The sequence below is a fragment of the Strix aluco genome, chromosome 15, assembly GCF_031877795.1.
Source record: "Strix aluco isolate bStrAlu1 chromosome 15, bStrAlu1.hap1, whole genome shotgun sequence".
NCBI classification, from domain to species: domain Eukaryota; kingdom Metazoa; phylum Chordata; class Aves; order Strigiformes; family Strigidae; genus Strix; species Strix aluco.
In genome coordinates, this window is record NC_133945.1 from 16,694,424 (window position 1) to 16,715,126 (window position 20,703).

Consider the following 20,703-nt stretch of genomic DNA (forward strand, 5'->3'; position numbering starts at 1 on the left):
TAAAAGCATCCAGTCCTGGCTTTAAAACCCTTGAAAGTTACTGTTTTACTAATGTAATTGCCAGCCTTTCTGAAACACTACTTCAGTTCAGGAGCAGATCTCCTTCCACTCAACTGCCAAGCAACACTGATAGCTTTGTACTGATAAGCATGTGAAACCTGCTGGGGGCTGGAACCAGAGCCCATGCCTGGGTTTTTAGTGAGGTCGAGGGTACAGTATAGAGCCACCCAGACACGGAAGAGATCTACATCTTATTATGCTTGGAATTGCCTGTTAGCAAGGGAGCAAAGAAACGCCAGATGCTCTTTGACTCATGAGCCTCTGGATAGGAGAGGATGGTGAAAGATGCAAAGAAAGCCTCCACAAATCCAATGCAGCCCTATGTAAATCCAATCCAATCTGATATAAATACAACTTTTCAGATGCACTCAGTGACTGTGCATCACTGCCAGATGGATGAACAGCAGTTCCACCCCTGACAGCCACTACACTGTGCGCCCACCAGCTGTACAACAGGGGCTACAAGCCATACTCAGTTCTGCTGTAAACTGACTGACACTGGCCAGGATGCAGCAGACTTTTAGCTCTTTATTTCCAGGGTTTTGCTACCTAGTTAGAAGGCAAAGCGAACTTACTTGGAACAAGCTTCTCGTTCCTTACATAAGCATTCAGATGGAAAAGTATCCCATCACCAACAAAACCAGTTGCCAGCCAGTATGTCAACCACGTGGATCATTTCTGAAAGGCCACAGCATTCCACAAGTGGATTTTTTTCCCAACATTAAAAACAATAAATAAACCCAGACTGCCAAAATTTTATCTGTACATGTGTTTTGGCATTTCATCAGCAGGGTTTCAGAGCACAGTACTTCCATTATACAACAGCCTCTGGTGTGGTCTGGATTGGAATACTAAACTCAAGGCTGGAACTGCACTCCGAAATCCAGTCCTTAAACTGTAAAGATCTCATTTAAAGATCTACTTAAAAAGACAGTATTTAATTTCCATACACTTCGAAAACATAATCCCACAGTTTTCAAATTTAGCCACCACTTGATTCTTGTCTTAAATTGTACAATCAGAGAGGATCTTCCCTTCCTATATGCATTCCTCATTAACATAACTGGACAATATAGTCCCAAACTACAAAGCCATACCACATGGATAATACAAGGCTTTCTTCAGGACTCAAAACTCTTGTTAGACAATAGGAGAAATAAAAAGTAGTAATAGTTCTGCTTTTTAAAGGTTTTTTGATTTGATTTCATAGTCGTCAGGTTTTTTTTCCCCACAGGAAGAGGAAAGAAATATAAAAATAAAATATATTTAAGAATTATTTAAACAATTAAAAATAGCATACATTGGAACAAGAAAGGAAACCTTCAAAGAGAAAAATGCACTTTGGCACAGCAAGTTTGTTTCATGAGGTGGTAAAGGTATTTGCATCTTGAACGTGGATAACCTATTCCAAGGAATCCTGCATTGCAGCTTTTCAGTTCACTTCACTGGAACACAGGGGTTATTACTGTACCACTTTCAGTATTTCAGAAACACAGAAAACAGGGAGGTGTTTAAGTACAAGACTGCTTACAGTTAGACAGACACACCTATCTTACAAGTAGAGTTTACTGACATGGTTATTACTGAAACAGAAAACAAAGGCAAAGAGGTTCTTTCCAACCACAGTCTAAATGGACACGTTTTGCCTCCATTCCACGTATCGAGTTCACCCTGGTAACACGAGTTCTGTGCAGCCCTCGCTGCCAACAATGCGCCACTACAGGGATGACTAAACACGTGTTCCTAGAAACAGCAACTAACGTGTGTAGGAACATGTAGTATTCTGAACAGCACAGACATGTTACTCAAAGCATCAAGTAAGTGTTTCTCAAATCTGTTGGTATAAAAAGACTGTGAAAGAGATGAACATTGTGATTATTATCAGATATGCACTTAACTCTGAGCCTGACTTCTCACTTCAGTTTACTCCAAGAGTACCTGGTGGTTGTTTGAAAACACAAATACAGAGAATGCCCCAATGTTCTGCACCAAAAAAAACAAAGGGAAAAAAAAAGTACATTTCCAGTTATTTTAGGCAGAAGAAAAAGTATCTAGGGGATGACTCTGTGCAAATCCTCCACTTCAAGGCTCCACATATTCTTATGCACAGGGTTTTCAGAAAGATCTGTCATCTTTATCGCTCGAAGAACAGGCTCGGGACTGCAGGACCGCACCACACCCATCACCATTACATACTTCCCTAAAAAACCAAGCAAACATGAAATTTAATTAACCTTTGTTTTTTCATTTTAATTCAGAAAGCAAAATATTTAAAACCAAGTAGTTAATTTGAACTAAAGCTGCCAATACCTGCAAGAAAACTGAAGGAACTAAGATTGCTTAGAACGAAATATCAGAAAAAGGCTTCATTATCTTTACAGCCATTTTTATAGATTCTACTAGATATATACAGTAAGAGTTAAAACCAGCACAACTCCTCCTTCTGCTGTGCAAGTGGAGGGAGGACAATTCTGAAGACTGCAAATTAAGCAATGTGACTATTTTATACCACAGTTCCTGCAATGCTGGAGTCCAGCACCTCTCCAGCTGAATTAACAGTACTGGTGAAGGGAAGAAAAAAGAAAAATAAAAAAAAAATAAAAATCCTTATCCTTATTCCCAGACACACAGCTCTTCTCTGCAACACCCCAGTTTGATCAAACATTTCCTTTAACTGTGGAGAACTGAAAACAGGGCTGGACCCTTACTGGAACTCCTAGGGGAATACAGCATAAGCCTTCGTACTGACAGCCACAGAGACACTCCCGCGCCGCAGCACACGCTGCTCCCTCTGACTGCTACAGCAGCACAGCACGTTCCGGACGCCTTTTCCGTGAATGACGGTGTGTGTGAAAGCATGGCCTCAGTGCAGCTGCGCAGCTCAGCCTGCCCATCCAGAAACAGGCACGCAAGAACCAGTCTTAACAATTCATGTAGGCCCCGGGCACGAAGGCCGGCAAGTCTCCCGCCTTCAGCCAGCGGGAGCGCCCCCAGCCCCGTGCGGGAGGCTCCGTTCCGTCAGCGGGTGAGACCAATCTCGGCAGCCCGGCCCCGCCCGGCCCTCCGCGGGAGGCGGCCAGCGCCGCCACAGCGGCCCCGGGCACCGCACGCCCGTGTACCTGCCCCGCCCGGGGAGCGACACCGCCCACAGGCTCCTGCGGCGGGAGGGGAGGTACCCGGCGGCACCGGGAGGGGCTCTGCTGAATTACTTTAAAATAAAAACGGAGAGGGGAAGCGCTCCGCACCACCCGGGGGAGCCCCCACCCGCCGGGGGCCACTCAGCGCCCGCCCGCCCGCCCCGCCGTCGGCGGCCGGTACCTGCGCTGAGGCAGGGCCGCCCTTTGGGCACGTTCTCCACCCCCAGCACGGTGAAGGGGCCGCTGCCGTCCTGCAGCCGGGCCGAGCCGCCGTGGCCGCCGCCGCGCTCCACCTCCAGCACGGTCCCCTGCATCCACACGGCCCGCAGGCGCAGCGGCGCCCGGCCCGCCTCCGCCCGCCCCAGCTGCCACGTCCCGCCGGCGCCCCGCACCGCCCCCCGCAGCTGGGCGGCCAGCACCTTCACCGGCGGCCCCGGCGCGGGCCCGGCCATGCTGTCACGCCGGGAGGCCGCCGCCGCGGGCGGCCTGTGGCGGGTGAGGGGCGGCCGGTGCCCGCGGCGCGCAGCCGCTGAGGGGGGCGAAGGGCGGGAAGCGGCGCGCGGCGCGCTCCGCCTGCTGAGGGCAGCGCCAGCACCCGCCTCTCCAGAGCGGGACGCGCCGCCCCACGCAGCCCGCCCAGCCCAGCCGCTGCCGCCTCTTCTGCGCTGCCACAAGAATGGCTTACACGGACAGTCAAGGACTTGGCACAGGTGTGCTGTTTTCGATGCAAATTGCAAACAAGTTCCTCCCAGGCGGTTCACCTGATCCCAGCGCGCCGCGGCTGTAACCGGGCCCTGCTGAACCCCCGCCTCCACCCTCCATCCCTTAGTAAGAGCCTCACCAGAGTTCCAGACCCGCTGGTTCTCGTTTCACCTGAACTCAATCCAGGATCGACGTGCAAAAACCAGTGTAAAATCTGATTCAATCGTTAGGTTTGATCAGCAAATACTTTTCTGCTAACCGCCCTGCAGAGCGGTTTCTGCTCCTCGCCCCCCCGCCAGGGTTGCGCTGGGGTAAGGCTTCCCCACGCCTCCCCGGCTCTTGGAGCCACCCCAGATTTTCCCACAGTATTTCTTCACTAGTTAGCAAGAAATGATCGCTTAATGTTTATTGTTTAGCTGATGAAGATCCTCCCGTTTCGTGAGAAAAAAAGAAAATGCACATGCTAATTTTCTCAGGGATGCTGAGATATACTCCTGTGGAAATCTGGAGCATAATGCACTGAAAGTATAGGCAGCTTTAAACTGGGAGGCTTTAATCTCGAGGCCTGTAAGAGTTTGTTTTCTGTCTGTCTATATTACAGACGGGCTAATTCGTTTTGCCACAATCTGAAATCCTTGAAATGTTATGGTTTCCTCTAGGTGGGTGGGTTGACATTTCATTTAGAAAATAAGCCGAGAAATAAGCTAATGAAAAAACAAGAGGATGAACAAAGAAAAAGAAAAGAATCAGGAAAACCAAGGGGATGGAGTCCTCAATTTCACAAGTTCTGTTACCTACAAAAGTGCAAAATGGGTAAAAATACACAGAGAACTGACACCACTGCAATCATTCTTTAAAGCAGATTTTGTTCTCTATTAAAATAGCCAGTTACTTTGTTTAAAAAATCCAGTTTTGTTCTGAGTAGCAAAATACATCAAAAGACCTTTTTTCTACTCACGCGTCATGTTATGAATTATTTATTCAGCATATCTTTTTCCAGAGATATTTTCTGTTTAGAGACATTCTGTAAATGGGACTTTATTCCTTTTATAGTGTGAGGAAGCAGTTAACTTTTTGTTACCATTTACAGTAAGAATAAAAGATAATATTGGTCATAACAATAAAAACACTGACATCTAAGCACAATACCAAATCATGTAATCTGGCAATCAGATCATATGGCTTACAGGAATAGAAAGACATTAGATGGTTACTGTATATGAATGCAAAATCTGAGCGAGACTCACAGAAGAATATTTGTAATTTATGCCCCTAAGCTGCAGACACTTGACAGCATCAATATTTAGTTTCACATAAAAAAACCTAATTGTGCCAAATATTGATAGAAGTATTGTATTCCTATTTGTTACTGTATAATAGGAGGGTCTAATGCTTATTAAGCCATTAAATCTACAGATGAAGGCAAGACCCCTACAAGAGTGTAATCTCCAGGAGAGACTAAAAGGTCCCTTTTAAAAGATTTTCCTTGAAGAAACTGTGTTATGAGAAGAAGGGCATAAGTACTGGCGATAAGCACCAAGAAATTGATTTGTTTTCCTAAAGCAGAAAATCCTTATCTTTCAGTAAAATGCAAAATTATAGTGAATTATCTGCAAAGGCCTTATCAAAGAACTGGCTCAGCATGGAGACACATTCTGCAGCTGCAGGAAAAATGTCTGATGCCTCGACAGACTGTTTTGTGGAGCTGATCCCACAGCAATCATACTCTGATTTATGGGTAGCAGAGGAAGCCCAGCACACAGTTGGAAAAGGCAATGAGTTGGTGTCTGACAGGCTGTTAATTAGACTGGATTAAACTTGAGCACATTTTCTGAGAGCATGCTGGATGAGACAGTTTTGGTTTGCACGGATTAAAAAGAAGGAATCAAATCTTCTTCTACCTGCTACTGCAATATGCACCTTTTCTCAAGGCAGTCTTCAAGGACGTTATTCCTCACATTAACATGCATGTGAGATGCTATCACAGTATGGGTAAAAAAAAAGGTCAGACTACACATAGATAAGATAGTCCAGAGCGTATCAGGAGCCAGGTCTCCCTCAATTACTCTGGCACTGTTTTGTTGGTATGGTGTCAAAAGAACTTAGACTAAGAATTTGACCCTAGATCTCCATGAAAAGAGATTTCCCAAGAAGCAGCAACTTGAAATTTTCCATCCAGCTCAGACCTTTTCACACTCCCACCGACCGTACTACTTAAAATGGAAGCGATTCTCTGCTCCCCTCCCCTTTTGGTAAAAGGCTGATATTATGCAATCAGAAAAATCCTTCTTTCCCTTGGCCAGAGATTCTGATATTTTGCAGTCTTTAATCCTACCCAAAAGTTTTAAAAAAGGTCTCTGTCCCGGTCCCTTGGTTAGTATGTACAGAAAAGGTTCTTCAGTTTCATTTCTCAGTTTTTCTTTCATAGTACTGAGAAGACACTAACTAGACTTCAAAAGAAGTTTTGTTTTGTTTTAATTTTCTTTTTTTTTCTAAGATTTGCAATCCAAGCAATCAATTTTTGAAAAAATTTTATTTTTAGTATTTTCTAAATACTTGCTTTAGAAACAGGGCTACCTGGAAGCTCCACAGGTGAATGGAAGAAGTCATGAAGTGTGGAGCTAATAAATACATGGATCATAATGGTAATGTCTGAATGGCCCACAAACGTCCATGAAACAGATACTATAGAAAAACTTGTCCGTGGCAGCCCAAAAACACTGCGGATTCAAGTGTGATGGGGACAGGCCAGGCAGCTCTCCCCCTGCTCTGTTCTGCAGCCGGCTGGCGGGCGCTGCTCTGTGTCAGCATCTCTTGCAGACACTGGCTGCCCACAATCACAGAGTAAACTGCAAAGTGATATGACTGTATCTTTTATATCCTCCTCCAGTAAAAGGAAGCAGCGTACAGGAGCTAAGCATGACAGAAGCAAGATAAGAAAAGAGTACTTTGTAAAAATGCATTACTCCATAAGTGAGAAGAGGGATCTGAGACAAACTGTCTTCCTTTCCCTGGTATTCGTATGAAACTTCACTGAAGGACAACTTTTAGCACAGACAACTGTCAAGTTTCACCTTAAAGAGATTCACCCTAGTTTATGCTTATTTTCTTATACTGCATGCAGAACTATATGAAACCATCACAAGAATATAAAATTTAGTTGTTTCTTGGTGTTTGTTTTGTACTGCTTAAAAGATGCAACGTGGACATGCTGACATGCTAGATGAAGACTGGAAAACCATCCTCACCCTTCAGGGTTTTTTTTTTAGGCTATCTCATCATCACTGAATTTAATTAATGATTTGAAATTAATGGATCAATGGGTTGGAATTAATGGGTTGGAAGTCAGTCGTATTTGCATCTCTAACCTGAACTTCAGCTGCTTGTAATTTATGCCTTGGGACTGATCAGTCTGGAGTACGGATGCTAAATTATGTTTGACCAGCAATTTCAAAAGACCTGGAGCCAGGCAAGTCATCTGCTGGAACAGGAAAACTCTAGGTGCAACCTGCATTTAGTTAGCAGGTAGCTCTGAATAAGTGACTTTTTAGAAGTGACTTGGACAAGACAGGTAAACGTGAGCGACATACATCATAATACTACTACTAACAAGAAGAATCTGGCCTCTCCTATAGTGTTGTCCTGCCAAAACTGCATGGGAGTCACTCTAAGATAAGATGAACTAACTTTTGTGGCAAATGCTATCAAGTAAAGCATTAGCAAGGCACCCTCTCGTGCTCTTTTTTTCTTGAGAACCCAATACAGATGCTATACATTCCATATTAGCTTATGCTTAATGGGATCAGTAGAGGATTACGGCAAGAGTTTTCCTGCAGCTGCCAGGAGCTGTCAGCTGCACCCAGTGTGTGGCAGAGGGAAAACAGCATCTGGCTCAGACACCTCAGAGAGGGTGGAAACCTTAGCTTGTACAGCCAGCCTTAACATGAGAAATTCATTGCTCTCACCATCACGCAAACTTAACCAGTTCCTGTCACTACTCACCACACATTCCTACTGATGGTAGCCTACAGGCTATGAAAACAGTGCGATGCTCACCAGCTTAGCTGACTCATTTCATTTACAAAGAATACTTAGAGGAAATGCTTAGAGAGCTCCAGTCACATTCTGCAGAAGTGGGTGTCACCTGTTTATTTCTTTCCGTACTATAAATATGCTGGTATGTAACTGAAATACATCAGTGTTCTATGGAATAGGACTATGACATGATGAAAGCAAAAAAAAGGAATTATTCATAGTCTTTACTTTATCAGTATTGCTTGCTGCTCTGGAAATAGTCTGTAAAGCTGGCTTCCAGATGAGCTTAGTCAAACTCCTGCACTAAGAAAAAAAGACCTCTTTTTAAACAGGAAATATGAATAGTATCCAAAGCGTTAGATCTTTGTCCTGACTGAAGTGAAGCCAGTAGCTAGGAGACTTCAGTCATTCAGCTTTTCTGACTTCGTTTCACTTCATAAAAGAATTGGATGTTTAGGAGAAGTTTAACAGGACCAGAGAGCCCCTATAATCAGTGTAGGGAAATAAAGACCAGGGTGTCCTCCCTTGACAGCTGCTGGCTTTGCATAAATATACTCTGATTAGCATTGTCAGCATCCAGTTCATCCAGTGAAGTGAGAGCAGAATAATTTTCCCAAAGAAAAGTAGCCAGAAGAGTAGCATTTTATTTTTGAAAACTTAAAATATGAGATGTCAAACATTAGAAATATGCATAGAGGCCAGTAAGGCTGAGAAGTTACAGCTGTTCCAGAGCATACATTGGCAGGGTTCTGCAATATTCAGGGCCTGTTCAAAGATTCATTAAATAAATTTCTGGTGCTTAGTAGGGAGAGGCTTTTACTAAGAGTCAAATTTTCAAGCAGGCAAGATCTTTCTCGAGTCCAATCAAAGAGACCATTTCTCCCTATGAGCCTTATCTTGTTTGAACTGAGAACATCACAGCAACATTACCACCAGTCAAGGTAATTTGAAATTAATAAACTGTTAGAACAAGATTAAAAGGAGTTCAGAGTTTTAATATAATGCCTCAGGAATATTATACCAATCTCAAACTCAGCACACACCTGCACTCATTCAGGAAAAGACTTTAAGATGTTTAAGATTAACATCAAGCTACTTGAAGAGGAAAGTTTGGGGAGAGCCTCCAAGAGTTCATAGGGAGCCAGAGAGGAGAAAGGCCACATCTCTGTTGCTGTGTGAGGGAGCACTCTGCAGAGTCTTCAGGAGACAGACATTCGATAGCAGGTTTGGTGGCAGCTTCAGGTCACACAACCAAGAAGACCTGTCAGGTGTTTTCTAGTCACTGAAAATTTGTGTGGAAAGTGGATACTCCTCACTATTCCTTATGCTTTAGTCAGCGTTTTTTACTTGTATTCCCATGGAGTATCACCTAAGACACAGATGTGGTGACTGTCCTTAAACTAACCAAATTTTGCTCTGAGATCAGAGAATCTCCATGTAAAATGGCTGCATTTATTTTCTATGAAGCTGTGACTAAACCTTTGCCCATGTGAATGCCCGGGGATTCCAGACAACAAGGATCCTGCAGTGGACACGCAGGGCACTAGCAGCACTGGCATCCTCTTTAGAACCTGCTTGTGAGCAACTAGTGTCCTGACTCACCGGGTGCTGGTGGTAATACTGGGATGAAGAGCAGAGATGGCCCTGAATGGGAAGAACGCTGCTAACTGCTGAGCAGGAAGGCACTAGTATTGGTACTTCAGAAAGCAAAAGCTAAAATCATAGCTGAAGGAAGCCTTGTGCTTCTCTGCAGCAGGGAAGCAGAGCATGAATTTAGAACAAACAGCTGAATGACTGAAAAGGCAAAAATAATGTAAAGAGGAAATCAGCAGCAGTGAAACTTTTGTTTAAAGCTGCTCAATGATAGCACTTATATTTTTTTAGGTACTTAGATCGACTGGGGCCTAAATAAGCTTGATTTTTCAATTTCTCACATTATGGCATGCATTTTGTAAAGCAAGGTTCAAAAATGGAAGTAGTTACAAGCCTAGAATGTATTTACTGCCATACCGCCTACAAATAGCAGCTTGCTCCCCCAACTACTGGCATGAAGGAATGAGTGCTGGCATGTACAATAGCCTTAATTTTGGATGAAAGTCACATTAATGTATGGGCTATACAAGGTCTATTTATCTATTAAGAGATCTAAGAGAAGATATAAAATGGTAAGTAAAATCACAGAATTCCTTCTAAATCAGGACATTCAATGTATAATTGCTGAAATATATTGTTACATTACAGAATCACAGAATCATCTAGGTTGGAAAAGACCTTAAAGATCCTCTAGTCCAACCACTAATCTCACACTGACAGTTCCCAACTCCACCAGATCCCTCAGCGCTGGGTCAATCCTACTCTTAAACACCTCCAAGGATGGGGACTCCACCACTTCCCTGGGCAGCCCATTCCAATGCCTGACAACCCATTCTGGAAAGAAATGCTTCCTAATAGCCAGTCTAAACCTTCCCTGGCACAACTTGAGCCCATTACCTCCTGTCCTATCACTTGTTACTTGGTTCAAGAGACTCATCCCCAGCTCTCTGCACCCTTCTTTCAGGTAGTTGTAGAGGGCGATGAGGTCTCCCCTCAGCCTCCTCTTCTCCAGACTAAACAACCCCAGTTCCCTCACCCGCTCCTCATACAACATGTGCTCCAGACCCTTCACCAGCTTCGTTGCCCTTCTCTGGACACGCTCGAGTAATTCAATGTCCTTTTTGTAGTGAGGGGCCCAAAACTGAACACAGTAATCGAGGTGCGGCCTCACCAGTGCCGAGTACAGGGGTAAGATCCCTTCCCTGTCCCTGCTGGCCACACTATTTCTGATGCAGGCCAGGATACCATTGGCCTTCTTGGCCACCTGGGCACACTGCTGGCTCATGTTCAGCCGGCTGTCAATCAACACCCCCAGGTCCCTCTCTGACTGACAGCTCTCCAGCCACTCCTCCCCAAGCCTGTAGCGCTGCTGGGGGTTGTTGTGGCCCAAGTGCAGCACCCGGCATTTGGCCTTATTGAAACTCCTACAGTTGGCCTCAGCCCATTGCTCCAGCCTGTCCAGGTCTCTCTGCAGAGCCTCCCTACCCTCGAGCCGATCAACACTCCCACCCAACTTGGTGGCTTCTTTAATTTATTAAAAAATCAAAAGACAAAAGATTGCATGAGCCAACTGGGAGACATCTTATCAGTTCAGTCTAGAAAGACATCTATGACTCGTATGGAAATGTCACATTTTAAAATATAATTTGACATTAAAATGTCACAAACTGCCTCCACCTCTTGATTTAAGTGATTTTAATCACACGTTCTAGTTTGTAGTTTATACAGCACCTTATATTAAACACTATACTGAAACTCTCTAATTAAGACCCGTCTCTTTCCCCTAAGTCCAGAATGTGTGGGGTTAAATATGAATTTGATGGAAAGGTCAGACTTTTATTGCTGGTATTCAAAGTCTTGAATAACCATTAATGACAACTTATCCATGAGTACCTGTTAAGGTAAATATATGTACTGGTTCTAAAAGGTTTTCATCAGCTCATTCCAGTGAGACTCTAGACCTCACGTTATGAACTAAACAGGAAAACAAAATGAACCAGAGGAACATACAAAGAAATTGTGAAAAGAACCCACTTCAAGGGAAAATATTAAAATCACATCTTATGTACAGTAACCTGACCTTTCTACTGAACTAATGGTTGTGATGAAGACTGCAGTGAGGCAACTATACAAACATTTGTTTATCCGAATAAATTTAAACAATTATTGAGATATATTAAAAATATATATTTGACTTTTTGAGGATGGCCAAAACGTACATAGTTGTGCGTACATGATTGTTTCTAACTGTAGCTCTATATAGGACAGCCCTCCAAACTAAACAACAAAACTTGGACTTGAAATTCAAATACAACCAAAAAGCAACTCTTCAGGGATTAAAAAATATTGAACCCAGAAACTCAGCAAGCTTTCAGCTTGTCATGAAAAGCAGCAATAAATGATAAATGCAAAACCAGTACACCTTATTTTCAAAACCTGACGAGCCCACAAAACCAGGCTTGCAATAGTGCACTCTGTTGCAAAAGCCAACAGTGCTTTTTTATTCAAAATAGAAACTGTCAATACTTTAAGAGTCAACTAGGAGACATCAGTTCAGTGTAGATGGTGTCTAAGATTCATGCAAATGTCACGTAGCATAAAGTGGCTGTGCAGAGCAGGCATGACAATGTGTGCATGTTTTTGCTTGCACCTTTGGAGTTTTGACGTTCCAAACATCAAGCAGTTATATTCAAATAATTTCAAATTTTGTACAGGAGAGTTTGTAGAAGATCTGTAGCTCTGCTACAATTTGAACAGATATTAATTTCAGGCAATAGATACTTTAGAACGGAAAAGGACAGCACACAACCTCGGATTTGCAAGGCAAAGCTCTGTTGCCGGTTACAGCTTCATTTACGAGAAACTGTGCAGGCTGAAAGTGAAAGGCACAAAGCAGTTTCTTTTTCTTATCTACAGATCTCTCTAGTCTGACTATACACTATCTAGACTCTTTCAATAGATAATACTGTGATTACTAACAAAATCCTAACAGATGTGGGTTAGGTATTTTCATTTTCATTGTTTTCACAGATTTTAAGGCAGAGGGAGAACTGAATACTTGAACCTACTGTTTGACAGAGACCACCGATTTATTTGATTTCTGGTACCTTCGGCTCTTCCTTTGCTGGGAACTCAGTGGTGTTTTGGTCCACTCCAGACCCAGCCTGGAGCACTCCAGCACTCACTAGTGGAGCTAAGGAGGCTGAAGCACAGTCAGTATTGCACTCACACTGTTATTTGATGCAATCCCTTTTACGCTTATTTCTGCCAAATCAAATATTTGGGTGAACATCTGGGCAATGGCAAAAATATTCTCCAGGCCCCTTTTTTTTCCCTCCATCCAGATTGGTTAACAATGGTTAACCGTATTGATGAAGGAACTCGTAGCTTAGGGCAGACATTTTTCAAATACAATTGGTCAGGCCCCAATTACTCCCCCATTCCAGTGCTCCACCCTACCTGGTAAAATTAAGCATTCAGGTATATAGGGTAGATTCAGCATATATAATGTGGATAGAATTCATAAAATACTTTGGCTGGCCCAGTTAAATTACAGTGTATGTTACCTATAAACCCAGCACCGTTCAAGTATCAGTCTACTGATTCTTCTGACTTGGGCCCTGTCTGAAAGGTACACAGTGCCTTCTGAGACATGCTACATACTTTAAGACTGTTTTGGTATCAGCCTGAGTAATGGTCATAAGCGACTTGAAAAATCAAGGCTGGGAGGAACAGTCCTTATTAAAAAAACCTCTGAAGTTCACAGTCACAGGAGTGTTCATTTAAACAGTGCACATTTTACTCAAAGCTGGCAATATTCAGTGAATGTCCCTTTTGCTTGTGGCTACTTTCCCTTCTGTTTCTTATAAATGTCATTGTACTACCCTGGATTCTGGCTGGACACATGATTGGCTGCTGAAAACAGAAATTCCAGCCAAAGGAAACAGAACTGAAAGTAATTACAGAACCTTTTCATTCATCCTCTGATCTGTAAAATAGATAGATACGTTTCCTTCTAAAGGCTGCATTTCCCAGCTGTAAAACATTAGAGCTCCCTTCATCAGTACTTCTGCAATCTTCGTCACACAGCTGTGGAGTGTTGCAAACTGATAACATTTGTAAAGAGTACTTGCAGAGTCATAAAAGAAGCAGTGCATGAAGTTCTTATTCCTAAACTGTGGGGAAAGTTTCTGTTCTTGAGTTCAAAGCAGTTTGCATGTTTTGCAATGATCTCAAACTATGGTTTATGGTCTGCAATCTTGCATGAATCCCCATTAAATTCCTGGTATGTGAGCAGGAAAGGGTGTACTGTTAGTTTGTTGTTTCATAAGTAAAGTTACAGACAGATGCTTTAGGAGCAATGCTTTTATCTTTCCTGGTAGCCACTTCTCCTGCAGGCACATACTGAAGAACAAGTTTCCATTATGGCTTTCACTTCACACTTTTATATTATCTGTAAATGTCTGAATATACAGCCCCTCAACAGCTCTAAAGTGAAAAGGCCTCTGGAAAGTGGCAAGTCATATCCTGGGTCAGCCCTGGTCCTCCATCCCACTCAGGTAGGAGGGAGCTTCTGCCTCCTGTTCCCACCTTTTACCAAGTGCTACAGCTTGGCTGACCATTTGGCCTCTGTGGAAGCAGGTTAGCTCTGATCATAAAAGCACAAGATTCCTGTGAAGGTGGGATGAGACATCTAGATTGCAGACCTAGAAAACTCTGAGGTTTATCTAAGCTTGGCCAAATGCCTCAGGAGGAAGGAGTGCTCCCCGGGTTGCAAAGCTGTCTCTGATTACCCACTGCTTGGGACTGAAGTACTTCCTGCTTCCTTTTTTTTTTTTTTTCCTTCCTCTCTTCTTCCCTCAGCGTGCACTGACCCTGCAATAAAACCTTCTAATTCAGAAGGAAAGGGAACTCTTTGCTGAGCTGCAGTTATAAAGCAACAGATGACTTAAACCTGGGAGGCAATGCAGCTGCATTTCAGCAGACAGGAAATGTTGCATAGTTACAAAATGCTGCATGCACAAAAACTAAGACTACGTGTATTTAACCCTCTGCCTTGTGAGTGAAGAGGCTGGACATAAATTCCAAACACAGGCTCAGTTTTCTATCTTCCCTAGAAGTCAGGGCTATTTAGACTTCTTTCTGGTCCAAACCTGTTGTTAATTTCAGCATTTATTGGCTACTACAGCTAAGACTGAATACTCATTTAACCTCAGCAGGAAACGTGCTGTACTTAGGACATATTCTAGGAAACTTTAATTAATGCACACTTTCATCTGAAATACAATCACATAATTTTATTTTTAACATAAAACACCAATTCAGAATGTTTTTCCTTCCCTCAGTTTTGCTACAGTTTGATTTTTACAGGACAATTCTTGCTATTTTTTCCAACTGAATGAAATAATAGAGCTTTGAAATAGTTCTCATCTCTTCAGAGACTTCATTACACGCATTTTTTTCAAAGGCGTACCATCAGCTTTTCAACCTCATCAGTTTTATCTAACAGTTTACCAGTGAGATCATTTGTGGGAATGTAGGCGTTTCAGGCTTAAATGTGGGAAATTCAGGCTCAAATCCCTTCCTGACATAGAGGGACTCAAGGACATGCTTGTCAAGCTCATTTTGAAATGAAGACCTCACCACAAGCCTATAGAAGGCAACATTCTCTGGTCTTCCTGTGAACTTGCTTTAGTTCACAGAAAGGCATTCAAGAGCCATTGACCTGCAGGAAGAATGGTACTTGCCTTTAAGCCTTGCAGAATGGGGCATTGATTTGAGAGGTGAGCCACTGAATTCTGGTTCAGCTTCAAATACCACTTATGTAGCTTATCTAATAACTGCTTAATGTGCCATACCTAACAGCACTCAGAGGAGGCACCAGAATCCAGTGTTTCCCACTCATAGGTGAGTGCTCTAGCTGTTAAGCTCCAAGTCCCTCTTGGCTAACAAATACTCCTCCTTCCCTTTCAACGAAAAGAGACCTCTACTTAGTAGTTAGGACACCTTCCAAAAAAGGGAGGAACCAAAGTTTGACTGTCCTCTTGCCAAGCACGGACACAAATGTCACTTTTCCACATACTGAAGAGGTCTTCTAAGTATTAATCAGCTGCCCAAACAATGCTCTCTTGGCTTGCTCCATTTTTAAAAGACTGCCATTCTTCAAACACCAATTTTTGAACAAGCTCAAGAGGGGTAAAAGCTTCAGACACACCTCTGTAGGCAATAGCTCCTTACTGGCTCCTTGCATGGCATACTGGCTGCCTTGGATTTCCTTTCAAAGAAACTCAGCTCTCAGTGTGCACCACAGGGGACCATAAATGGGTCCAACACTTTATCTCAGAAACTTCAAAATTCTGTTGGGCAATGCTTGATGTTGTGGCACACTTCTTTTTGCTTTTAGCCTTATTAATTAGTGCAAGGTCACGAGGCAGTCTGTTCCAGAGCGGGGCTTATATCCATGTCCTAACTTAGTGCTGAAGCTCATGGACTGTCTTTCCTTGCTGGGCCTGTTTCCCGATCTATACATATAAAGCTGGTCCCTGCAAAACAGGCTCTGTCATACATAAATGACAAGCGTGATTTAAACAATACTTAGTATTGTCTTTCACCTAACGAACTTCCCTTATCACACTTTAAAGACAAGCAAAGCAGGTCTTTGCAGTGTGAATTGCCCTGGAAAAGCATGTGTACTTCTTGGATTCAGATTTTTATTCTTTTCTGTATAGACATATTATGCAAGTACACTGACTGTGTGCAATGAGATCACTGCCACAAGATGTAAATCATACATATGAGATATAGTGGGGGGGTGAAGAGGGTTGACACTACTGCAAATAACTTGGATGGTAAAATAATCAGACGACAAGATGAATTTTCAACAGACTGACTGAAAACTCATTCAAATGGAAGGATTTGAACACATTTGCAGCGATCATCCTGGCATCATTTGCAGCATGTCATCCTAAAGCTCATGACAGATAATGATAGATAATAACAGAAAGATAGTCATGATCTTGTGAACTCTGAGCCTGTGATTACTTGAACAGTAATAAACTGGAATGGTTTTACTAGATGTCTTCAGCATGGAGGGATGAAAACATGATTTTTCTGTCCAGCAGAGGGGGCTTGGCAGTAAGTTTTCTAAACACAAACCCAAGTTATTTCTTTGGAAATTGAGTAATACTAAAATTAAACTGACTTTCATAGGAACTTGCATAGTATTATAGATAAAAACAGAACTTCCTACAAACAAGAGATTTAAATATAAACAGACACAATTCAAGCTGAGTGTTGTTCTGGCTATCTTTGCTTCCCTTGCTTCTCAGTAAGACTTCTATTTCAGCAGAAAGCCCTTGCAGTTAATACCTGACAGGCACAGTGTGCAAGTAAAGAAGTTTTTGCTCCTAATTCCTTCGGAAAGCTAAGTCCAAGTTTCTGTTAAACCTGACCCTGTAAACTACTTCAATAAATGTACAAGAAAAAAACAGGAAAGATATTGAGGTAAGCTCCTAGTGGTAAATTTTCCAAGCCACCACAAAGCTGTGTATTTGAAAGCAGGACATGTAATCCAAGTGGTCCGGGAGTTTACAGCACAGTTATCTAATTATTTGAGGCCACTTTGTAGTTTTAAACAGAAAAAATAAATCTGGATGGCCACAAGAGCCACTGGCAACCTCACAATATGGGTGAGACCAAAACCATGAATGTAATCCAAGGTGGTCGTGTACAGAAGCACATTTAAAGCTAATGGTTAGTGTTAAGTTGCACAAAGCATTAAGACAAAAGAATTACACAGATTTCTCTTGAAATTAAAACAGGCTGGCCAGTCTTCTGATAGATTCCCCTTTTTCATAGTTAATTGGATTTGTCCCCGAAAATACTGTTTCCTTGCTCGATTTCCACTTGCATAGAAGAAAAGTGCAGGCAGGTACATTTGAATACCTGGGAAATACATTCACTTTATTACTTCTGATGAAGAGTTTTACCCCACGTGTGAGTACTTGAATGGCACTGTTCCGTCTGTTCAAAATCTGATTCTTTCATTTCTAGTGAGAAGTAGCTGCCAATTTTAATGACAGATTCTGGTAAATGTAATTATTCTCACCTCTGTGCGCTCCAGCTTCTGGTGAAGGAAATAGTGAAAATAACAATGCACTAGAGTAACTTAAAATGAAATTCATGCCAGATGTAGCAGAAGGTGCAAATGACTCACCATGACCAGTGAGGGTGCAACACTTTCCCTCGCCGACGTGGGCAGGGGCTGCCCTATTACATGCGCAGCAGCAGTCCCCTTGCAGGGACGCTGATAGGTGCAGCGCTCTGCAGCAGCCTGGGGCGCTGCCTACTCACTGGCCTCGACGGTCATTCTGGTGAGCTCTTCTCAGAAGGCAGGATCTCAGCAGCCGCTGTGTTTGTGGGGTACAAGAGTCGCCACCCACATAGCCCAGTAACTTTCCTTAAGTACACTTTAAAAAAGAGTATGCGGGGGAGGAGGAGGAGGAGGAGAAGGAGGAGAAGGAGAATTCTGGTCACCTGATTATCATTTAGTGTGGATATCAGATTGTCTGTTAAACCTTCTATTTGGAAGTGCATGTACTATGTACTGACATACTATATACCACCATATTTCTGATATACAAAAATGATGGGCTGTGAGGGTTACAGCAGTCCACTGGGAGGAAGGGGGATGCAGCAGGTCACTGTGTGTCCTCAGTCCCCAAACCAGGACCTTGGTTAATGGCACCAGCTCTGCTAGATGGTGATCCATGGCCCCTCCTGCCTTTGAGTCCCCTCATCTGCAACACTTCCACCCATTGCTTTCAGTTCCCCCAGACTTTGGATCTGGCATCCTCCATATCTTTTACCCCACTTCTCCAAACCCATTTCAAAACCTCTCCCTCCTCTAGAGAGCTGCCTTTCTTGTCACAAAATAAAAATATCCAGCCTTCCACACCAGAGCATCCCCTCCCTGACTCAACAACCCTGGGCTACATATCCTTCCTGGACCTTCCCTTTCTGCCTGCCTGGAATCACCCCAGAGCTGCTTTCTCGTGACCCTCAGGCACTGCCAGCGCTGCCCTCGCCTTTCAGCCCACTCCCCAGTGTCAGGTCCCCCCGTGCCAGCTACCCTGCAGTTGCCTTTGGCCTCTGCAACAATCTGAGCTCCTTCCTAGCACCAGTTCCTTGGGTATCTCCTCCTCAGGTGCACTTTGTGAAAACCATGACTCCTGTTTTTCAGATGGGAGGTTTCCAAAACATACCAAATCTGCCACCATTCACAGGTGTAAGAGCAGCAAAAGAGGACTTGTCTGAGGGAAAGCAACCCGGTGTCTGCCTTCATAAAGCAATGCACCGCATAGCACTGCTGTGTGTGGTACTGGAGAGGACTGAGGAAAAGAAAAGAGAAGAAAGGTGGGCAGTTATGGGAATTTGCAAGAAAAAAAGAATCTACTGTGATGTTAATGACCTGAGTCAAAATACAAGGAGGCTGAACTTCCCAGAAAGGAAGTTCACTAATAAGGAACCACAGATAACTTTCAGATGCTAAACTGAAAACTCTGGAGGAGAAGGTACACTTAATTCTCAGAAAAAAACCTGTACAAAGTATACTTAATATCAGAGAGAGAGAAAGAAAGCAAAAGACAGAGAGCATTTTGAAACTAAAAGAGGTATTAAACAGAAATTACAGGAAGCAATTAGAAAACAGGTTGGAAAGCAGCAAAAAAGCAGAGTGGAGTAAATTTTAAACCTGGAACACTGGGATTTGTTCACAGAGAGAAAGGTCAGATGGGGACAAACTTCCAGCAGTATTATGGAAGAAGCCAATAAGGAGTTAGCTGGGACTAGCACAGAGGGAGTACAATACATTTTTAAAAAAAAAAAAAAAAAAGGAAAAGGACTGTGAACTGGAGGAGAAGAGGCAGGCTAAAAATCAAAGAGGAAAGAAAGAAGCAACGATTGCATGGAATAAAGAGGGGAAAAAGAACAGAACAGCCCATTCTAGCTCAGCTCATGGGAACCTGCAGATCTCCCAAATCTGCTTTATTAATTGCCAATGCCAAGTTTAAAGCCATGTGGGTACAGAACTTTTCACCTGGAGAGGCAACTATCAGTGCAGGTTCAAAATGGACCGGGGAAAGCATCATCTTAATGACAAAGGATGTACCAAAACTATGAGCCTAGAGGAGTAAGGTGACATCTGACAGTTTCAAACATAAAATATTCTAGGGCAAGTGAGACTCTAGATGCTGCTGACCTAAAAGTTACTCGACATTGCTACTGCTGTTATTTTAACAAGGGCATAGCTTCTCCCAGCTCAGTTCATCTTTCCAAAGATGCTAATTCTTTGAAGGAACAGTAGATACATTAGAAAATGTATTATAAGCAAATACGTAATTGTCTCCCTTCCATTCAGTATATTTACACACATACTCTTAAAAAAAAAAATCCAGTCATTCCTGAGTCTCCTTGCACATGAAATGAAAGCAACAAAAAATTGATTTTTAGGCTGTTGAGAGATGCAAATAAGAGCCTAGTTAAAGTATGCTAGTGTAAGTCCCAAGAACTTTCACGTGCAGGTCTAACAAAGGTCCAAGCAGAGAGACTGTTTTGCAGGCATGGGTCATTGATAAATGACAAGCTTAACAAGAAGTCCAAACAGTCTCATTGGTCTACTGTAAGATCATTACCTTAAGACAACAAAAAATAATGGGTCATATTGTCAATTTGATTCCTCCAGGGATGAATGGAGCCCCTGTTGATATGGTGCAAAAAGAGAAGTAAGAATGCCCACTAGAAAAGGGTGTCTGCACTGAGTTCCCAGTGACTGCAATGGCTGAGTCACAGTGCATTCTTGGACATGCAGGGGAGTTTTAGCAGGAAACCGCCTACCACTTTATTTACAGCTCCACTTCAACTACGCCATTCGACTCAGCTCAGTAGATGATTTTTATCACTCTAGATGTTGTGGATGCATTTGCAGAGAGACACTTTCCAAAAGGCCACACATGTTTAGCGTTGGTTTTTCATGAGGTTTCTATATATTCACTTCAGATGGAAGAAATACTGCCCGTTCTACCCCCAGTAGAAGGGGCACTCCATCTCCATCCACTCTGATTTGTCTGAGCCGTACCTGGCCTGCATGCATGCTTTGCATTGCTGAACTGTATCTGTT

General features: G+C 43.0%; 2 protein-coding genes across 2 annotated transcripts in view; both read right to left on the reverse strand.

Annotated features, from left to right (window-relative positions):
* The window catches only part of CLEC16A (C-type lectin domain containing 16A), a 375,787-nt gene that overhangs the window by 188,375 nt on the left and 166,709 nt on the right, over positions 1–20,703 (reverse strand). The window lies entirely within an intron of this gene.
* Positions 569–3,664, reverse strand: RMI2 (RecQ mediated genome instability 2). The gene is made up of 2 exons (XM_074841484.1): positions 3,379–3,664; positions 569–2,260 (listed from the first exon to the last, which is right to left on the reverse strand). The coding sequence occupies exons 1-2, from the start codon at positions 3,647–3,649 to the stop codon at positions 2,112–2,114; spliced, it is 420 nt and encodes a 139-aa protein (XP_074697585.1). The 5' UTR covers positions 3,650–3,664; the 3' UTR covers positions 569–2,111.

Coding starts and splice junctions, on each gene's coding strand:
- RMI2 (XM_074841484.1), bottom strand. CDS start 3,649: ATGGCCGGGCCCGCGCCGGGGCCGCCGGTGAAGGTGCTGGCCGCCCAG. Junction 2,261..3,378: donor GCGGCCCTGCCTCAGCGCAG/GTACCGGCCGCC, acceptor TTGGTTTTTTAG/GGAAGTATGTAATGGTGATG.